This window comes from Salmo salar, chromosome 03 (assembly GCF_965601325.2).
Source record: "Salmo salar chromosome 03, fSalSal1, whole genome shotgun sequence".
In the NCBI taxonomy this organism is placed as follows: Eukaryota; Metazoa; Chordata; class Actinopteri; order Salmoniformes; family Salmonidae; genus Salmo; species Salmo salar.
Genome location: NC_138293.1, coordinates 87,140,920 through 87,162,078, shown reverse-complemented (window position 1 = coordinate 87,162,078; position 21,159 = coordinate 87,140,920). Strand labels below are relative to the sequence as shown.

The 21,159-nt window shown below is 43.9% G+C and overlaps 1 protein-coding gene across 1 annotated transcript; it reads right to left on the bottom strand.

The window, feature by feature from the left end:
* Positions 1–596: 596 nt before the first annotated feature.
* On the bottom strand, positions 597–19,010 carry LOC106601868 (cyclin-F). The gene is made up of 17 exons (XM_014194296.3): positions 18,751–19,010; positions 17,622–17,776; positions 17,110–17,216; positions 16,922–16,989; positions 16,599–16,795; positions 15,683–15,736; positions 13,657–13,761; positions 13,416–13,493; positions 10,922–11,076; positions 10,427–10,591; positions 9,892–10,015; positions 9,480–9,660; positions 8,790–8,877; positions 6,102–6,201; positions 5,387–5,520; positions 4,342–4,520; positions 597–3,440 (listed from the first exon to the last, which is right to left on the bottom strand). The coding sequence occupies exons 1-17, from the start codon at positions 18,761–18,763 to the stop codon at positions 2,929–2,931; spliced, it is 2,415 nt and encodes an 804-aa protein (XP_014049771.1). The 5' UTR covers positions 18,764–19,010; the 3' UTR covers positions 597–2,928.
* Between the last annotated feature and the right edge of the window lie 2,149 nt (positions 19,011–21,159).

Genomic DNA, 21,159 nt, shown 5'->3' with positions numbered 1-21,159 from the left:
CCGTCTGTTCCCTTTTCTTTCGAAATACAGGGGTCATTTGGGGACATGAAACTCATGTCTCTGGGTATTCTGTAGGTAGGGTGCTATTGTATAGTCATTTAAACTTGTGACAATTGCATGGTCCAATAATTATATAAGCAAGAATACTTGAATTCTACCAGTATATATTAAGAAAATAAACCCTTTCTCATCAGTGCAACTCTTTGCACATAATTTCGTGTGCATACATACCATATGTTTAACTCCCTAGTGGCGCAGCGGTCTAAGGCACTGCATATCAGTGTTAGAGGCATCACTACAGACACCCAGGCTCGAATCCAGGCTGTATCACAACCAGCCCTGATTGGGATTCCCATAGGGCGTCGCACAATTGGCCCAGCGTCGCCTGGGTTTGGCCATCATTGTAAATAAGAATTAGTTTTTTACTTTGACTTGCCTACTTAAATAAAAAGGTTAAATTAAAACATTTTTTTAAAGTTAAGTGCATGTGTGAACGCTCCGGGTGTGGCCCCCTGGTGGTCGTACTGCTCCCTGGGCAGGGCAGTTAGAAAAGGTGGAGGGTGTGTCAGTCAAAGCTGATATTCAACACACACATCTGCAAGTCCAAATGCTTGTTTTAATAGCAATTGATACCAGGTGCACAGAAATATCTTCACACAAGTCACTTGATGGTACAATGTAGGAAAAAAAACAAGCCAAATGTCAACCTTTATGTAGAAAAAGGCAGTTTACGTGTCCTTTTTGGAATGAAGCCAAAACCAATCATCCAATTTCAAGTAAAAGGTATGTTGTCACAGTTCTTTCTTCTCCTCCTCCTCCACATTTACATATGTACATAACAGACAAGGGATATAACAGTCTGACCTAACAGTTTTAAAAACATATTTACAGTCACAATCATTTGTGAACACGGGTTGTGTCTGAAATAGCACCCTATTCAGTGCACTACTTTGACCAGAGACCAATGGGGCCGTGGGCAAATGAAGTGCACTACATATGGAATAGGGTGACATTTCAGACGGAGACCAAGGACTCCATGTCCTGATGTAGGCATACAGTACTTATCAACAACACATCAAGTAATCATTTGCCTTTTAGTGTCTTCACTTCCGTTTCTCCAAAAGGAGGAAATGCAACTCCACTTAATGGAATAACATTAGTAGTTGATTGTTCAAGCGTAGAAAACGTCACTGAGAAAAACAAACGCTTCTCATTCAATAGAAGTGCCAGACCTCATTCAAGACGAACCAATTGGGAGAAACGGTGGGCAAAACGAATAGACTTGCTTCAACAAAACTTGTTAGATGTTGTGAACTTCAAATATCATGTCGCACTGTGCACCTCTTAGTTACTAAACTGTGACCTCATTGGTCAATGTCCATGGCTCTAAATGTTCAGATGACATCACTGATGATTCAACCATAGAAATACAATCTATAATATCTCTAGGGCATCAATTTTAGTGGTTTCTAACAGATGTAATCATGTGCTCTCTCCCATGAAATTAGGTGTTATGGGGTCAAAGGTTAGGGGTAGTGGGGATAACTGAAATATTCTGCTTCTACAAAATGCTAAGCTGTTTTCAAATGAAACAATACCTTGCTCTTGTTAAAGCTTGTAGAATTGATTTGTTCCTGTAGCATAGGTTCTCTCCTGTGCTCCAGCTCTAAACAGTAACAGGGTACAGTAGATGCAGCACAAACCACATTGTATTGGTAATGTATCAGTACATACAAAACTGTAGCCAAGAATGCATTTCCGTAAGCTTGAATTACTATCATATCAGTCTTTACAGGTAAAAGCTATTTACCCACCGATAGTCACCTCAATTAAGTTTTAAAGTACCTTTGGTATGTGAACAGACAAGTGACAAAAATGGATCAGAGAAAATTCAGACTCAAAATAAGGCTTTAGACTTCACAATAGTAGATATCTAAAGTACAGATTGAGCCTGGAATCCAAACGGAACATGGCTTTGTTTCACTACTCAGTTTAGATCCCAGGCTAGTACAGAGTAACCAACTCCTGACCATTCTGTACAGGCAGTGCATATCAGAATCTCTTCACTGGTATAAACGGTGATTCATAAAACTCCCAACATCAGAAGAGTTGCAGAAACAAAACTGTTGCATTGATTAATAACTGTAATCAATTACAGTCAATACAGTCAACAATACAGGTTGTGGTTCTTTTCATGTGTGAAAGTCTTCATACAGACATATTTCAAAAATGGTCCATGAGGTGTCTTTTTTTTTTTAGGTGGTAGCTGCAATCCTTTCACATCTGAGATAGGTTGTTGTTGCAAAAGTCAATGTGTGAGAACAGCGCAGAACACAGTGGCTTTCCAGTGGCTTTTAGGCTGATGAAGGTAATGTCACAAATGACACCCTCTTCCCTATGCAGTGCACTACTTTTGAACAGGAATCTGGTCAAAGTAGTGCACTACATAGGGAATAGGGTGTCATTTGGGATACAGCAGAAGTCAGTGAAATATGAGAGGGAGCCATCTTATCTTTCTCAAGCAGAAGTTGTCTGTTTACTCGTGTGAAATGTAACGAATTAAAGAAAAAGTCTGGATTCTGGTATGACCATTTGGGTTTGTGTGTAAAGCTCCCAACAAGTATTTGTGATCTTATGGCGTTCCAGGAACCAGTGCAGATTTCAGGCCTTCATAGAATGAAGAGTATTGTCAACGACAAGACAGTCCTCCTGGGTCGTGTTCATTAGGGCAGGAACATTTAAACGTTTTTCAACAGGAGACAGAAATGATCATTTCTTATTGGACAAGTCCAGGTAGTCCTTTTACTTTTGGGTCTGTTTGTCTTCAGTTTGGTGCCTAATGAACACAACCATGGCAAAAGAGGGTGAAGTTGAGGCAGGGTGGTAGAAAAACATCTGAATCCATTCAACGGTGAGCCAAGTCAGTGCTTACAGGCTTAGGAAACCTACACTTGAGGCATATACCACCTCTTCATCCTCCCCTTCCCTCTCCCCTCCGCTGTGAGCTGCTGCGTTCTTCCTCTTTACCTGTTTGCGAGCTGCAGCCCGGGGTCTTTGCACCGGCACCAGGAGGCGGAACCCGGGCAGAGACACCGTGGTGCTGGAGGCGGAGCCTGGAGTGGGGGCCGGGGGCAGCGCCGTGAAGGTGCAGGGCATCAGGAGTGAAGAGGAATTGGAGGAAGGGCTGACACTCTGGACAGAGGAGTAGCCTGAGCTGTGGAAGTCAGTTGTGATGAATGAGGAAAGGGACTCTCGCGGTCGGCTCCTGGCGCTCCCCTCTCCTTCATACTCCTCTTCCTCTTTGTCCCCCTCTCCTTCATACTCCTCTTCCTCTTTGTCCCCCTCACAGAAACTGTCATCGTCGCTGGAGAGGGCTCGGCAGTGCAGTTTGGAGTCCTCGGGCTCTGTTGCTATCTCCAGTGTCATGGCCAGAACAGAGGCTGCACAGAAGAAGATACTGTTAGCATATCATAGTGAGTTTAGTGAAGTGTAGTGACCTCATGTAAACAAAAATCCAACCCATGTCAATTACTAGGACCTCACGATACACGATTCTATATGTATTGCGATTTGATGTTGCCAACATATTGCTCACTATGTCTGCTGCAGATAAGAGAACATGAGAAAACGAGTTTTGATCAGTCACGGAAATAAAAAAAAGTGCTGAAAATATATTGATCACTATTTTTTTTAAAGATGGAAAACAAGCTATAGGAAGAAAAATAAGAGTTTTGCCGCAAGTACAGCTGACTAGCGCTAGCTACAGGCAATTATTAATTTACAAATCCATACTTCGGAGCCAAATATCAATATAATAATCATCCTGAAATACGCAACTATCGATTTCCTCCCCATCACTATCAATTATGGATGCCTTAAAAGGAAAACGGCACAAACTCTTTGTATTTGTTTCATTAGTCCATTGCTGATGTAGTCAAAAACAATTGTGCAATAGATTTTTCAAGATATACAACTTTAAAATAGAGAAATACAGCCGCTGGTACGATGCTGCGTTTTGCATGCGTGTGCCTCTGAGCAGTCTGGTCTGTACCCCACATAAGGAGAATAATGTCTGACTAAGTCTTCCAGTACATAGTGATGTCACTACATCTAGTTCACCAGTTAGAATGGCCAGCATGACACTCGTCTTCCATTAACCCCCATCTCTAGATAGGGCTGGGGTGTATTCATTAGTGCAAGCTTTGCAATGGAAAAAAACAGGCGTTTCTTATTGGACACATTCAGGTAGGTCCCTCCCCGTTTGGTTCCTAGTGAATACACCCCTGGTATAGAGCTGATCATAAATGATCAGAAGTCATATAGTTGATTCCCTCCACTCACTCTCTCCCTCCTTGGCCTCCTTCTCTCCTTCGCTCTCCTGGTCCCCCTCGTATCCGGAGCAGGTGTCCAGGCTCCAGTCCAGCATGTCCCCCACCAGGGTCTCTTCCTGAGTGGACAGCTCAGCCGTGGGTGTGGCCACAAAGCTGCCTCGGTGCACAGGCAAGGACTCCTCCCGTCTCCTGAGGGAGAAAACAGCATATTTATCCAAGTAAGCTTGGAGTCACGCGATATGGTGTGTGGTCCTCCCACTAGGACTGGGGAAACCATGCAGTTTATTAGGCTACAGATGGAAGTTATGAAGAACGTCCCAGGGTGGTGAAAGTGCACAGTGATGAGCTTGATGCTCCTGTTGACATGATGCTCGATGCTTGACAAATAGAAATATTCCCAGTCTTCTCCATAATAATCTCATGTAGACTAGCCTGTCCTGCGGGTAGGAATAGTTTCTATTTAACACAGATTTTTTGACAAAACTAAAAATCGTTAAAGTTGAAAATGCCATGGAAACGCATTGAACTTTAGATTTTTATTCGGTACGTGAAAAGTTCAGACAAAATGTACGTTATGTGCACTACACCACACAGGCTGTTCGGTGGAAACACCACTGGTGGAAAAACTTGTCGATTTTTCTTCTATATGCATGAAAATATGTAACCTTTTTGATGAAACCTAGCTACTGAGTCTTCTTAGTTTACTCAATGTTTTTTAAATTGTTAAAGACATTAAGGACGACACAAAAGTGTAATATTTATTTCCATTGTGGTCATCTAGTGGGCAGATGGCAATTACTCAGTACAGCATAAACAAACAACTTTGGTTTGAAAGCACTTTTTTGGATGAGACCAGCGCTGGACAACCACCATAAAAGGCTACGTGAGAGTGGTCACACTTGCCCAATCCCAAATTAACCCCTAGCTTTTACAATCTGCCTAGACACTTTGCAAGGATTGGACAGAGGAAAATCCTCCCTGGCCTATAAGAGAACAAGGTGGAGCTAATCGTTATATTGCTTTCACATTTGCATGGCTTAACAGTAGTAACCCACCTCTTGCTGTTGCTGGAGGGGGAGGAGAGGAAGGTGTGGATGTCAGCTGGCTGGCCCGTGAGGCTGGGCAGCACCATGTAGGGTTCCACCTCTGGGACCTCCAGGACCTCACACAGCTCCTTGAAGTCAATCACCTGGGAGAGGGAGAGAACACAGGTACACAAACACACTGGTTAGGGTAGTGTTAAGTAGGCACGAAATGGAAGACAAAGCTCTTCAACGGAGACGTACGATCTGAACTTGTCCAATAAGAACATCTTGTTTTTCTTTGCTTAGTGATGGGGGGGACAATATTATATTGATATTCTGACTCCAAATATCGATTTGTAAAAAATAAAGACAAAGAACACTAGGTAACATTAGCTAGCACTAGTCGGCTGAACCTGCACCAAAAATCTCACTATTTTTCATCCTATAGCTTTTTTTGTGGCCAATCAAAACTCGTTCTCATGCGCTCTGTAGCAGACATACAGTGACCAATATGTTTGGAACATCAAATCACAATACATATCAGCACCTAAGTATTGTTATAATATCATATTGTAAGGTCCCTGGCAATTCCCATCCCTAGTTTTGCTATGGTGTGTCTTTATGTGCACACCACCAGTATAGCCAAAAGGAGAATATCCAGGCCAGCAGCCCAGCACTGTGCACTTTACCTTGACATACTAGTTTGAAAAGGGCAACGGTCCATGTCAGGAGAGGACAAGCTCACCTTTTCTTTGCTGATGTGTTGGTAGGCCTCATCCTCAAACCTCTGCTTGACACCTGTCAGAGACATGTGCCTGTAGTCTTTGGGTACATCCTTACTGAAGCTGTCAGAGAGAGAGGAGCGAGAGAAGAAAGAGAGACATGAAAGGGAAGAGAGGAGCATGATTAATCATCCAGTCTGTGTTCTCCAACTGTGTTATACACAATGGGAAATCATATCAGTATATGATATTACTTTGTTTGAAAATTGGACATTGTCAATAAAGTGCAGTGCCTCTCACTAGTCTGACTCACACAAGTCTGGTGCAGGATGAGTCATCATCCCCCTCCACACACAGTCCTTAGCAAACACACCCCTCCCCTCCCCGTCACACACACACCCACCCTCGCTCCCCGTCACACACACACACACACACACCCACCCTCCCTCCCCGTCACACACACCCCCTCCCCGTCACACACACCCCCTCCCCGTCACACACCCTCCCTCCCCGTCACACACACACACACCCTCCCTCCCCGTCACACACACACACACCCTCCCTCCCCGTCACACACATACCCCCCCCCCACCCTCCCTCCCCGTCACACACACACACCCCCCCACCCTCCCTCCCCGTCACACACACACACCCTAGGTCCAACTCCCTCCCACTCACCTTTCCATCCCACCCCTACAGCCCTCTGTATCCGGGTCACTGTGGCCCTTCGCTAATGATGATCTACGTTGTGGTTAACACGAGCAGATCCTCTGCATCCCAAATGGCACCCCATTTCCTACACATTGCACTACCTTGGAAAACATGTCTCCTATTGCACCATTTAGGACATAGCCACAAACAAACAACCTGATCTTGTAATCAATACCATTGTCCAATTTGTCTGTCTGCAGCACTGGCTAGCAACAGTCTAAGACATCACACTACTTTGTTCATTTGTCTTTATAAGCATGTGACTTCATGTGATTTTCTACAGTGGCTGGAAATACAACGACAGCAACGGACAGCCCTCCTGCCGGGGACATGAAGGAGAGGGAGGGGTGAGGGAGGGAGGTTGTGAGTGGGCGGGGTCTTAACCACCCATGTGGTAAAAACCACCTACCACACCGAGAGCAAACCCAGCCTGATCAAAAGGGCTGAGAGGACCAAAACACAACCTTTCACCTCTTCAACTAAAATCACTATAGAGATTGGCATTCCTCACCTGCTGGAAATCAAACTCATATTGAAAAGAAGCAAGACATTCATCAGAACTGCTACCTTTCTGACCTGCAGGGGGTTCTACAGGAATGGTGCCCAGAGAACACTTCAGGATTGTAATACTAGAGCAGTCCTTTAAATAGCACTTCACATTGACTAGTGTGTGTGGATGATGAACCGAGGAATGAAAAAAAACACCTCAGTAAGTTATATAAAGATGCCTTCTCACAAACACATTCTAAAGAACACACCTGCATGTACGCTAATGTTGCCTTATTCCCCCTAACGAAGACTCCAAGTATAAAAAAAAAGATATATAAATCAAGCTAATGATTCACTCTAATTGGCTAATTACTCAATAGGAGCTAAATGCCTGTTGCCTTCCAATGTGCCTGTTACTCCCATCCAACAGGCCCGGCTAATCAAACCCAGAGCAGAAGGTGATGAGCTGTCAAAGGGAACCTCCAGGTGAGGCTGTGGAGGGTTAGTGGTTAGCTGACAGCGATAATTAGCAACTAGTGAATTAGCACAACTAACCGCCGTCTGTCATTCCCCCATTGCTGCTTCCCAGAAGAAGAAAACATTCCACTAGATAACACAGCCCCAAAGTCAAAATGATCTATAACGTACAAAATAATTTAAGGTTAGGATTGGGCACAAGGTTAGAAGTGTGGTTTAAGGTTAGGTTTATATTCTTAAAATCTGATAAAAATGTTTTTTTAAAATAGGCAGGGTTTATGACTTTGTGGCTGTGTTCACTAGTAATGACACAAAAAAAGGAGGGAAAAAATGCTAATTGCTAGAATACTAATTGATAGCAGGATGGGCCTGCTGAGGGACAATGGGGAACTCCAGGAAGAGGGGCTATTGATACTCAACACAACTAGCCTGCATGCTAACAAGGTTGTTTACTACCACAACCAGCAGGCAAGCTTAAATAGAAACAGCTTGGTTTCTACCAACAATGAATGGCCACAAAAGCTCTCAGACCAAGGCTGGACGATGTGTATGTAAACTTCATAAAAACAAGCCATACTGGCAATTGCAGTATGGAAGATTTTCTTTTCTCAAGTATGTAATTACTAACATCTTCAAACTATCAGCTTGACCCAGATTTGACACCTGAGGTCAAATCTCTCTGGCCAATCAACTTCTGCTGTGTATTTGTAGCAGTGGAGTGTGAGGGTTGTGTTTTCTGCTTTCACAGCTATACACCCACCCTCCTATCACCTTGGTAACCCTCATGAGAACAAAGTCAAGCCAGCGAGCATCCCTTGTTTGTCAGGCATTGGATTACAAAGGAGAGAAATAGAGGGAACAAATATTGGAGAAAGAACAGTACAAGAGAGGACAGAGACTTTCTAACCCAGACTTTCTAACCCAGACTAACATTAGCCCGTGTATCTAGTATGCATATAGCAATTCCATATAGAACTGTTTAATAACCTGTAATAGTGATTTCTAGGATCTCCGTGGCATGTATTATAACTTACCACTTGACATAGAGTAGTACAGCGCAGGGGACCAGGTCCTGCTTGGAGAAGCCTGTATACTCAGCCAGCTGGATGGGCCAGATGGGAGCTGCAATGCAGAGAGAGGAGAGGAAGAGCAGGGGTCAAGGCGACACACTAGAGCGTCAAGACTGATATGACATCCAACAAATAATAAAATAACGCCACAGAATTTTTTATGAGAAGCTGATGAACTACAACTAGACTAGGTATTCAAAGGGTGGGTAACAGGGAACTACAGTGTTGTCGGCCCAAAAATTGGGGTTGCAAGAAAATATTTTGAAAACAAATGGGGTCCCCAGAAATTTTGCTGGGAAGAAAAATGGGGTCCCCGCTGAAAAGGTTTGAATACCACTGCTCTAGGGGTGTTTGAAAACCTAGGTCAACAGTGTGCATGTGTGTCATGTATGGTTACTGAGCAACTCCCTTGGGACTGGGGATACAGAGCTTAGATAACTACATTTTGAAGACCCCACTCAGAAAGATTTTTTTGTTACACTTCAGCTCAAAGCTGATCAAGTGAATACAGAAGTACATCATCGGGGTAGATTACATATCAGTTTGTAGACAGACAGTTTAGAAGACAAATGGTATCCTATCCCCTATATAGTGCACTACAGCTCGATGTGCCATTTGGGACGCAACCGTAGACCGCCTGTTCGCCCACCTTACCGTAGTGGTGCAGTGCCCGTGTGAGCAGCAGGGTGGCGTTGGCCAGGTGGGCTGAGGAGTATGTAGTGAGGGCTGAGTAGAGCAGGGTGAGCTCACACAAGTAGCTGAACAGGTGGACAGTGAGCCGCTCTAGAGGCAACAGAGACAGCAGCACCTGGCCGTAGTCCAGCAGAGTGGGAGTCTGCTGAGACAACACCAAATGAGTTGAACTCATAGAAATAAAAATGACTAGACAGGACTACAAGACAGTTGAGAATTTTGAACATCCCCCCCCCCCCCCCAGACAAAAGATTTTCACTTCAACAGATGCCTTTAGCCCAAGCTGATGAAACGAATACAGATGCCATCATTGGGGCAGATTAAACATGTTGACATAAGATGGGTATAGACTGCGTGTGTTCACTCCGCTCACCCTGATCTTGCCCTCCAGCACAGAGATGACCTCCCCCATCATGCGGACCAGGTCCTCATACTTGTAGGTGTTGTCTGTGAGCCACACCGCCTCCCGGATGGTCAGGATATCCTTACTGATGTACCTAGAGAAGGAGACGTGGGGCATATTCATTAGGCAGAAAACAGACTGAAACAGGGAGGGACTACCTGAACTAGTCCAATAAATATAACGCTCGTTTCCGTACAGTCTCATAATTCAGAATATTGAAAACCCCTCAGAAAGATGTTTCATTGCACTTGAGCACCTGCCTTTAGCTAAAGCTGATCAAGTGAATACAGAAGTACTGTACATAGATTACATACAGGATAAAATACTGACTAGTTTGTATCATGCTTAGGGTTGCAAAATTCCAGCTACTTTCCCAAAATCAGGAAGGAATAAGCAGGAAATCCAAAATTCCCCAACCAGAAAACCTGGGCATTTCGGGAAAATTACAGGAACGTTCCAACCCTAATCATGCTACATCCACCTCCAACGTTTTTCTGTTTCGTACCGCGTGCAGACGACCATGCAAGCGATGCCCAGCAGCTGCAGGCGGGCCTTGGGCACAGAGCGCAGGGCCAGGTAGCGGTCCACGCAGCCCACCGTCACGTGGAGCGTCAGGCTAGAGAAGTCCTTCATGGTGGTTACCTCCACCAACCAGTCCACCAGGATGTATCTAGAGGGAGAGGAATACTGTTATGTACCTAGAGAAGGGGACACACACGAGAGAGAAACACTAATGTACCTAGTGAGGGGAGAGGAGAGGCACAGGAGAGAGAGAATAATACTGTTAGGTACCTAGAAAAATCTGGTTATGATAGTAAATAGCATATTTTTTTAAACTATATTTTACTAGGCAAGTCATTAAGAGTGCTTAGAATTTTGAAAGCCCCCTCAGACAAAGAATCTTGCCCTTAACCAAAATGTATAAAACAACTCAATTGGTACGAAGTCAAGTGATCTTCAGCGTGGGCACAGTCAGTTCCAGACCAAACCGGTATGTTACCTCATGGTGTCGTTGATGCCCTGTCGGAGCACCTCCTCCGCCCTGCGTCGGGGCACGGGGGGACAGGAGCGAAACAGCTGGGCCACAAGGTCGGCACAGGCCCTCTGCTCCAGACCCAGCGGGTTGTCACTGCTGCACACCTTGGCCAGGGACAGCTGGACGCGTGCACACACAGAGAGAGAAAGGGTCAAAGGGCACAGGTCAAAAGTCATGCCAGGCTTGCCAAGCAAACTCGACAGGAGGAGGAATGTAAAAAAAAAAAAAAACACCACCTGTGCTCAGTAACATCCTCAATGATTAATCCACTTTAATTGGTTGGGAGAAAAAACTAAATCATAGATTTTGTTTGTGTGTGGATTTGGGCTGCCTGTTGTTATAGTCAATGGCTACATTATCATGTCTATGCCATTGGAGAGCTATACAGACACACAACCGTTCAAAAGTTTGGGGGTCACTTAGAAATGTCTGTTATCCATGAGAAATGAATAGGAAATGTAGTCAAGAGGTTAGAAATAATGATTTGTAATTGAAATAGTGTCCTTCAAACTTCGCTTTTGTCAAAGAATCCTCCATTTGCAGCAATTACAGCCTTGCAGACCTTTGGCATTCTAGTTGACAATCTGTTGAGGTAATCTGAAGAGGTTTCACCCCATGCTTCCTGAAGCACCTCCCACAAATTGGATTGGCTTTTCCAATCTTCCTCTGTCCAGTGTCTTTGTTCTTTTGCCCATCTTAATCATTTATTTTTAATTGGCCAGTTTTTTCTTTGCAACTCTGCCTGAAGGCCAGCATCCCGGAGTCGCCTCTTCACGGTTGACGTTGAGACTGGTGTTTGCAAAAAAGGTTTTCTAATGATCAATTACCCTTATAAAGTGATAAACTAGGATTAGCTAACACAACGTGGCATTGGAACACAGGAGTGATGGTCGCTGATAACGGGCCTCTGTACACCTATGTAGACATTCCATATAATAGATAAATATATATTTTTTAAAGCCATTTCCAGCACAGTAGTCATTTACAACATTAACAATGTCTACACTGTATTTCTGATCAATTTGATGTGATTTTAATAGACAAAGCTTTTTTGCTTTTCTTTCAAAACAAGGAATATCTAAATAACCCGAACTTTTGAATGTTAGTGTATGTATGTATATCTATCTCACACTCAGCAAAAAAGAAAAGTCCCCTTTTCAGGACATTGTCTTTTAAAGATAATTCGTAAAAATCCAATGCACAGGATTGGTACATCACACCTGCGGGACAGGTACAAGATGGCAACAACTGCCCGAGTTACACCAGGAACGCACAATCCCTCCATCAGTGCTCAGACTGTCCGCAATAGGCTGAGAGAAGCTGGACTGAGGGCTTGTAGGCCTGTTGTAAGGCAGGTCCTCACCAGACATCACCGTCACCCATGGGCACAAACCCACCGTCACTGGACCAGACAGGACTGGCAAAAAGTGCTCTTCACTGACGAGTCGTGGTTTTGTCTCACCAGGGGTGATGGTCGGATTCGCGTTTATCGTCGAAGGAATGAGCGTTACACCGAGGCCTGTACTCTGGAGCCAGATCGATTTGGAGGTGGAGGGTCCGTCATGGTCTGGGGCGGTGTGTCACAGCATCATTGGACTGAGCTTGTTGTCAATGCAGGCAATCTCAACGCTGTGCATTACAGGGAAGACATCCTCCTCTCTCATGTGGTACCCTGCCTGAGGCTCATCCTAACATGACCCTCCAGCATGACAATGATACCAGCCATACTGCTCGTTCTGTGCGTGATTTCCTGCAAGACAGGAATGTCAGTGTTCTGCCATGCCAGCAAAGAGCCCGGATCTCAATCCCATTGAGCACGTCTGGGACCTGTTGGATCGGAGGGTGAGGGCTAGGGCCATTCCCCCCAGAAATGTCTGGGAACTTGCAGGTGCCTTGGTGGAAGAGTGGGGTAACATCTCACAGCAAGAACGGGCAAATCTGGCGCAGTCCGTGAGTAGGAGATGCACTGCAGTACTTAACGCAGCTGGTGGCCACACCAGATACTGACTGTTACTTTTGACCCCCCCCTTTGTTCAGGGACACATTATTCCATTTCTGTTAGTCACATGTCTGTGGAACTTGTTCAGCTTATGTCTCAGTTGTTGAATCTTATGTTCATACAAATATTTACACATGTTAAGTTTGCTGAAAATAAATGCTGTTGACAGTGAGAGGACGTTTCTTTTGTTGCTGAGTATACACACACACACCCGTTCAAAAGTTTGGGGTCACTAAGACATTTCACTGTTTTTGAAAGAAAAGCACATTTTTGTCCATTAAAATATAAATTACAGTGTAGACATTGTTAATGACTATTGTAGCTGGAAACAGCTGATTACTATATACACATTTAAACTTATATATAAAAAAAAAAAAACATACCAATCAGATCTTTTTATTAAAGATCACCATTGGTCAGAATTGGCTTGCCTCTAAACAAAGCCAAATAGACACACACCTGTGCTTCCCAGCATCCTTTGGCTGCGTAGTCCCTGAGCGTGCGTATGAACTGGAGGTACCTGCCTGGGTCCGCCATCTGAGAAGACAGCACAGAACCACAGTAAGTTATGAGGTAGTTTATTGACTAACATCAACACAACAGGGGTTTCATATCACATTTGAAACCCTTTAACTACACAACATACATTGTAACATAAAAGCCTTTTGAGATGTGGAGAACCAGAGAGAAGGGAACTCACTGCGGTTTTACGGTTATGTTCCCAAAGCAGGTAAGCGCTCTGTAGACAGCCCGACTGAGACGACTCTTCAAGTAGTGTCAGGGCCTCGGCGCGCTTGTCATCCTCCTGAAACAAACAAATATTAAACAATGTTTCAATCGTCAATGTTTCAAACAGCATATTAAATACTCTATCCAGCACAACAAGGCCTACTGAATATGTAACAGGGTTCTGAGTATGCAGTATGTTAGTCAAGACCAGCCCATCAAGGTGTGTGTGTGTGTATATATAGCTGACAACAAAAATCACACAAAAACAATCAATGGAAATCCAATTTATCAACCCATGGAGGTCTGGATTTGGAGTCACTCAAAATTAAAGTGGAAAACCACACTACAGGCTGATCCAACTTTGATGTAATGTCCTTAAAACAAGTCAAAATGAGGCTCAGTAGTGTGTGTGGCCTCCACGTGCCTGTATGACCTCCCTACAACGCCTGGGCATGCTCCTGATGAGGTGGCGGATGGTCTCCTGAGGGATCTCCTCCCAGACCTGGACTAAAGCATCCGCCAACTCCTGGACAGTCTGTGGTGTAACGTGCGTTGGTGGATGGAGCGAGACATGATGTCCCAGATGTGCTCAATTGGATTCAGGTCTGGGGAACGGGCGGGCCAGTCCATAGCATCAATGCCTTCCTCTTGCAGGAACTGCTGACACACTCCAGCCACATGAGGTCTAGCATTGTCTTGCATTAGGAGGAACCCAGGGCCAACCGCACCAGCATATGGTCTCACAAGGGGTCTGAGGATCTCATCTCAGTACCTAATGGCAGTCAGGCTACCTCTGGCGAGCACATGGAGGGCTGTGCGGCCCCCCAAAGAAATGCCACCCCACACCATGACTGACCCACCGCCAAACCGGTCATGCTGGAGGATGTTGCAGGCAGCAGAACATTCTCCACGGCGTCTCCAGACTCTGTCACATGTGCTCAGTGTGAACCTGCTTCATCTGTGAAGAGCACAGGGCGCCAGTGGCGAATTTGCCAATCTTGGTGTTCTCTGGCAAATGCCAAACGTCCTGCACGGTGTTGGGCTGTAAGCACAACCCCCACCTGTGGACGTCAGGCCCTCATAGCACCCTCATGGAGTCTGTTTCTGACCGTTTGAGCAGACACATGCACATTTGTGGCCTGCTGGAGGTCATTTTGCAGGGCTCTGGCAGTGCTTCTCCTGCTCCTCCTTGCACAAAGGCGGAGGTAGCGGTCCTGCTGCTGGGTTGTTGCCCTCCTACGGCCTCCTCCACGTCTCCTGATGTATGGCCTGTCTCCTGGTAGCGCCTCCATGCTCTGGACACTACGCTGACAGACACAGCAAACCTTCTTGCCACAGCTCGCATTGATGTGCCATCCTGGATGAGCTGCACTACCTGAGCCACTTGTGTGGGTTGTAGACTCCATCTCATGCTACCACTAGAGTGAACACACCGCCAGCATTCAAAAGTGACCAAAACATCAGCCAGGAAGCATAGGAACTGAGAAGTGGTCTGTGGTCCCCACCTGCAGAACCACTCCTTTATTGGGGGTGTCTTGCTAATTGCCTATAATTTCCACCTGTTGTCTATTCCATTTTCACAACAGTATGTGAAATTTATTGTCAATCAGTGTTGCTTCCTAAGTGGACAGTTTGATTTCACAGAAGTGTGATTGACTTGGAGTTACATTGTGTTGTTTAAGTGTTCCCTTTATTTTTTTCAGCATATATATATATATATATATATATATTATATCTCAAAATACACAGCTGAAGTCCGACATTGACATACACCTTAGCCAAACACATTTAAACTTTCTGACATTTAATCCTAGTAAAAACTCCCCGTCTTATGTCAGTTAGGATCACCACTTTATTTTAAGAATGTGAAATGTCAGACTGGAACTGTGTTGTGGTTTGGTTACCATAGAAATGGAAGACGGCTGTCACTACAAAAATCCCCACACTAACGCCTCTGCCTTTCTGGAAGACTTGCAGTGGTGTGTGTGTACACTTACATCAAAAAGCTGGAGGACTCTGGCCAGACAGTGCAGCAACGGTCCCCTCCTCTCCTACAAAAATAAGAAATAGCAAAATGTGAAAATGTAGCCTAATGAAAGCATTGTTTGAGCGCAACCTTAGTCTGCAAAACATTTAACTATTTTTAGAGAAACATTGGATTTTTCATTAAAGTCCATTCATTCCATTGAGCAAAGACAGGCTCATCTATTTATAATAATCGCTGGACCAAAGAGGCGATACATGCAGGGCACCACAAGAGAGGACAGGAAAAAACAGGCTATAAGGGATGGAACTTTCTGGTGGGGTCTGTTGGTCAGAAATAAATGGGGGGGCGAGACACACCGTTGCACAAAGCAGCATAAGTCTCTCCCCATTTGTCTTCATTACCAAGGTCCTGTAGGCCTTCGGCAGACTTTTTTGGTAACAACATGTTTCCGAATCCACCTCTCCTTTCTTCCAATGCACACTGATGCCTACATTTTTGCACACACTTACCCAGAGCGACTTACAGAAGCAATTAGGGTTAAGTGCCTTCCTCAAGGGCACATTCACCTTGTCGGCTCGGGGATTCGAACCAGCGACCTTTCGGTTACTGGCACAACACTCTTAAACACCTAGGCTACCTGCCGCCTTTACACATCTTAATCAGTTTTTAGAATGGATGGAAAGACGATGGACAGCTCTGAGTGAATAAACCAGGAAGGCACAACCATAGAAACAGATTCAACATTACTCATTACATTTCTATGGGTAAAACAGACCCCTAATTTGTATCCAGGGTATTATACTAACCTTGTGTTTTTCCAATAGGAACCAAGGGAGAGGACAATGATGGTTGCTGAGGTTGGCTGTGTCTATGGCTGCCCATCTCCCCAGCCAAGCTCAACCAGGCCTAGCCTGGTAAACACTTACCACATTGGTTTCACACTCAGCCTTGAGCCTGTCAAACACCACAGCCTTGCAGCAGCTCCCAGTGGGGGACCAGGGCGGGCGGATGAACACCCAGATGAAGGGGTCGGCAGTAGGGGAACGCAGGCTCTCCGCCAGGCTGAAGAACTGGGACGCCTTCCGGCCGCACACGTCGGCACGCCCTTCGTCACTCAGCAACGCTGGGACAGAGAAGAGGGTGATTATTATACAGGAATTCATTCAGTGATTTGGTCAATGTCAATCACTGATCAACCTCATAACCAATTCAATGAGAAACAATGGATGACACGTGCAGTGAGACTTACGTCCTTCATTGTACAAATATGCAATCCCTAGTTTCACAGCTGCCTCGAAGTTCCCCTTCTCTGCAGCCCTAAAAGAGGAGACAGAAACATATTAGGGTATGTATGCGCACTTTCAGTCTCCCTCATGTGAAACTGACATTGGAAGATGTACAGAGTCGAGGGCAGGGTTTGGGAGGAGTCCATCCTACCTCTCAAAGAGCCAGACTGTGTTGGGGGATGGCCAGGTATCCCTGAAACTGACCCGGGCCCAAACACTAGAGTGGTTATCAATGATGTCACGGAGCTGAGAGTGTACCTGGGAGATAACCAAATGCCTCAGTTAGCCTCCAACATGGCAATCCTTCATGCATGTTCGAAATATTCTTCTTCCTTTCAATAACTGAGTAAACATAACATTCCTTATACATGCTAAAGGTGGTGTATATAGGAGGAGACTGATACACATTGTGACTCACCAATTCAGGTGGTGACAAGATGTTCAGAAGAGACTCCTTCAAATGATGTTTACTCCAGAGGCTGTTCAATTGTTAGAGTGTGTGTGCTATTCTTGTGGGGACCAAAAGTCCCCACAACAATAGTAAACAAACCAAAATTTGGTTCAGGTAAATGTTAGGGAAAATTGGATTTTGAATGGGACTGAATTGTATATCCCCACAACATCAGTTAAACAAGACCGTGTGTGTGCGTTTCTGAGACTCACCGCTCTGACAGCCAGCAGGTCCTCAGCAGAGAGGCATTGGAGCACACACAGAAGCACCTCTTCAGGTAGAGACAGCAGTGTTAGGGCTGGAACACGCTTACGGACCCGCTTCCGTGCTGGAACCGTGAAGCATTTGGAACAACGACAGTGTAGCACTAAAGCAGAAAGGAGAGAGAGGGAGAAGTATACGTTTTTTTTGTTTTAATCACTCTTGCCATTTTAGATACAGATAACCATCAAACTCAAAAAACCTCCCTCTCTCCAACTCAACACTCTCCAAATAAACGAACTCTTACTCACACAGTGCCCCCATACATTTAGTCTCCATCCTAACTGTGGGACACCGTTTACTACTGAGAATGTTTCAGACACTGTTTATTCAATAGTATTTGTTTACAGTTCTCATCTATATGCTGCACTAGAGACAGTAATTCCCACCTGAATGTCAGCTTACGTTTGCTACAGCTTGCTGGCTCGAACTAAATCAAATTAGGCAAAAGTAACCCAGTTAGATATAATGAATAATTGTATGATATATCGGTAGTTATAACCAATGGAATCTATTTTGACTAATTAGCTGGCCAAGTCAAACTGAATTCAAACATTGAGTTCAGTTTAACTCAGCGCCCAAATTTCCCTCCTCAAACCTAGGTAAACTTTTAACAAGCTACTGTAAAGCTTAGATTGAAATCCCAAAAAGTGAATTATATACTTGCGGCGCTTTCAAAACCACACAAATGTGATGACTTTACAACGTATCTAACTATGATACAAATGTTACGAATGCTTTAGTTTCAAATAAGGCACATTTATAACGTTAGCCACTGAACTAACGACTGGCTCCAGTACTGGCACCAAGCTGTGTACCAGTAGCTAGCTAGCTAGCTAAACTGGCCATCATTACAACAGCAAACCATATCAGATAGCTAGCTAACAGGCTAGTTAGCAGCTAACGTTATCAACTCAGCTAACGTTATCTATTGTAGCTATAAAATGTTCATGCTATTCATTCTCACACAGTTCAAGTTCTCTAACCTAAATTGTATAAGCTGAAACAGGTTTCTGACTAAAACGTTTAAATGTTAGATGGCATATTCACACCGTAGCTAATTGAGTCAGAGATACTTACCGCCCGCTTTCATTTCGTGGAGAGTTCACCTTAATTATGGCAACCTCCCTAGCGTTAAAGTTGTACAACCACAAAGCTGACAGTGAACAAAATACGAGTAAATATAACTTGTGTTATAAACTATCGTAATTCCAATGAATTTTCAATTTGTCTAATTGAAAAACACAGCTTGAGAGCGCTGTCTAGCTGGCTGGGATGTTGTGAAATTGATAGCTTGAATTCAAATCCATGCATGCATTCCTCTCAACTTTTGAGATCCTCCCAAAATTGGCTAAGCACCGCCCGCGCGCAGAGTTTAAACATCAACTTCGATTTCATTGGCAGAAAACGAGTACGCCCAGCTATTATCTAACGAGATTCCGATTCGTCTAGGAGAAGAGCGACAACTTCGATTGGTTTGTCGTTACAAATAATGAAATTAAGACCACTGATTGGATAATATGAAACCATTTTCGAAGTACGCGCTTCCAAATAGATGCATTTGATTGGTTAAAAGGGTTACCAAACACGGTGACGTAGACCAGCACCCTGCATCTTGGATTGAACCTTGGGATATGTAGTAGTCATAATTTCCGTTTTAAACGAACCATATTTAAAGAGACATTAACAAGAAAATGCAGTATCACTCAAGATAATTAATTCAATAAAAACATATTTCTTAAATGTGTTAATGGTATAATTGTTATTAATTACAATTTTACATAGCTATGGGAGCGGTTGCAATTTACATAATTGTTAACTGGAGGAAAACGGGGGAGGGTCATGCTTTTTCAATTCCAATAAGGGAGAGGGTTTAGTATTTGTTTTAAAAAAAAAGTAATATTTGTTTGCACGGACTAGGCCTACTGATGTCCTGTTCAGTTTGAGAGGGAGAGCCTGAAGATGAAAAGGAGGACCAGAGGTAAGCTCGCTACTGCTGTAATTGTTTTGAATAAAAACAATATGTTTTATTGCCCATGATGAAGCTATTTATCAGAGTTATTGATCTCACAATAAGCCATATTTGAGTAATTTACATAACTGGACTAGAGGTCGACCGATTATGATTTTTCACCGCCGATACTGATTATTGGAGGACCGGGAAAAATAGATACCGATTAATCGGACGATTTTTTAAAATTTATTTATTTGTAATAATGACAATTAAAACAATACTGAATGAACACTTATTTTAACTTAATATAATGCATCGATAAAATCAATTTAGCCTCAAATAAATAATGAAACATGTTCAATTTGGTTTAAATAATGCAAAAACAAAGTGCTGGAGAAGAAAGTAAAAGTGCAATATGTGCCATGTAAAAAAGCTAACGTTTACTTTCCTTGCTCAGAACATGAGAACATATGAAAGCTGGTGGTTCCTTTTAACATGAGTCTTCAATATTCCCAGGTAAGATGTTTCGGGTTGTAGTTATTATAGGACTATTTCTCTCTATACGATTTGTATTTCATATACCTTTGACTATTGGATGTTCTTATAGGCACTTTAGTATTGCCAGTGTAACAGTATAGCTTCCGTCCCTCTCCTCGCTCCTACCTGGGCTTGAACCAGGAACACATCGACAACAGCCACCCTCGAAGCAGCGCTACCCATGCAGAGCAAGGGGAACAACCACTCCAAGTCTCAGAGCGAGTGACGTTTGAAACTCTATTAGCGCGCACCCGGCTAACTAGCTAGCCATTTCACATCGGTTACACCAGCCTAATCTTGGGAGTTGACAGGCTTGAAGTCATAAACAGCGCAATGCATTGCGAAGGGCTGCTGGCAAAACGCACGAAAGTGCTGTTTGAATGAATGCTTACGAGCCTGCTGGTGCCTACCACCGCTCAGTCAGACTGCTCTATCAAATCATAGACTTAATTATAACATAATAACACACAGAAACACGAGCCTTAGGTCATTAATATGGTCGAATCCGGAAACTATCATCTTGAAAACAAAACGTTATTCCTGTTACATTGCACAACCTTCAGTGACATGTCATAATTACGTAAAATTCGGGCAAATTAGTTCGCAACGAGCCAGGCGGCCCAAACTGTTGCATATACCCTGACTGCGTGCAATGAACACAAAATGACACAATTTCACCTGGTTAATATTGCCTGCTAACCTGGATTTCTTTTAGCTAAATATGCAGGTTTAAAAATATATACTTTTGTGTATTGATTTTAAGAAAGGCATTGATGTTTATGGTTAGGTACAGTCGTGCAACGATTGTGCTTTTTTCGCAAATACGCTTTTGTTAAATCATCCCCCGTTTGGCGAAGTCGGCTGTCTTTGTTAGGAAGAAATAGTCTTCACAGTTCGCAACGAGCCAGGCGGCCCAAACTGCTGCATATACCCTGACTCTGTTTGCAAGAGAAGTAACACATTTTCCCTAGTTTAAAGAAATTCATGTTAGCAGGCAA

Bases quoted from the DNA above. Each gene is read 5' to 3' on its own strand.
- LOC106601868 (XM_014194296.3), bottom strand. The intron at 17,217-17,621 runs GTGAGTCTCAGA...GTTATCTCCCAG, and splicing joins ACCTGCTGGCTGTCAGAGCG to GTACACTCTCAGCTCCGTGA. The intron at 3,441-4,341 runs GTGAGTGGAGGG...TCTTCTGTGCAG, and splicing joins GGAGGCCAAGGAGGGAGAGA to CCTCTGTTCTGGCCATGACA.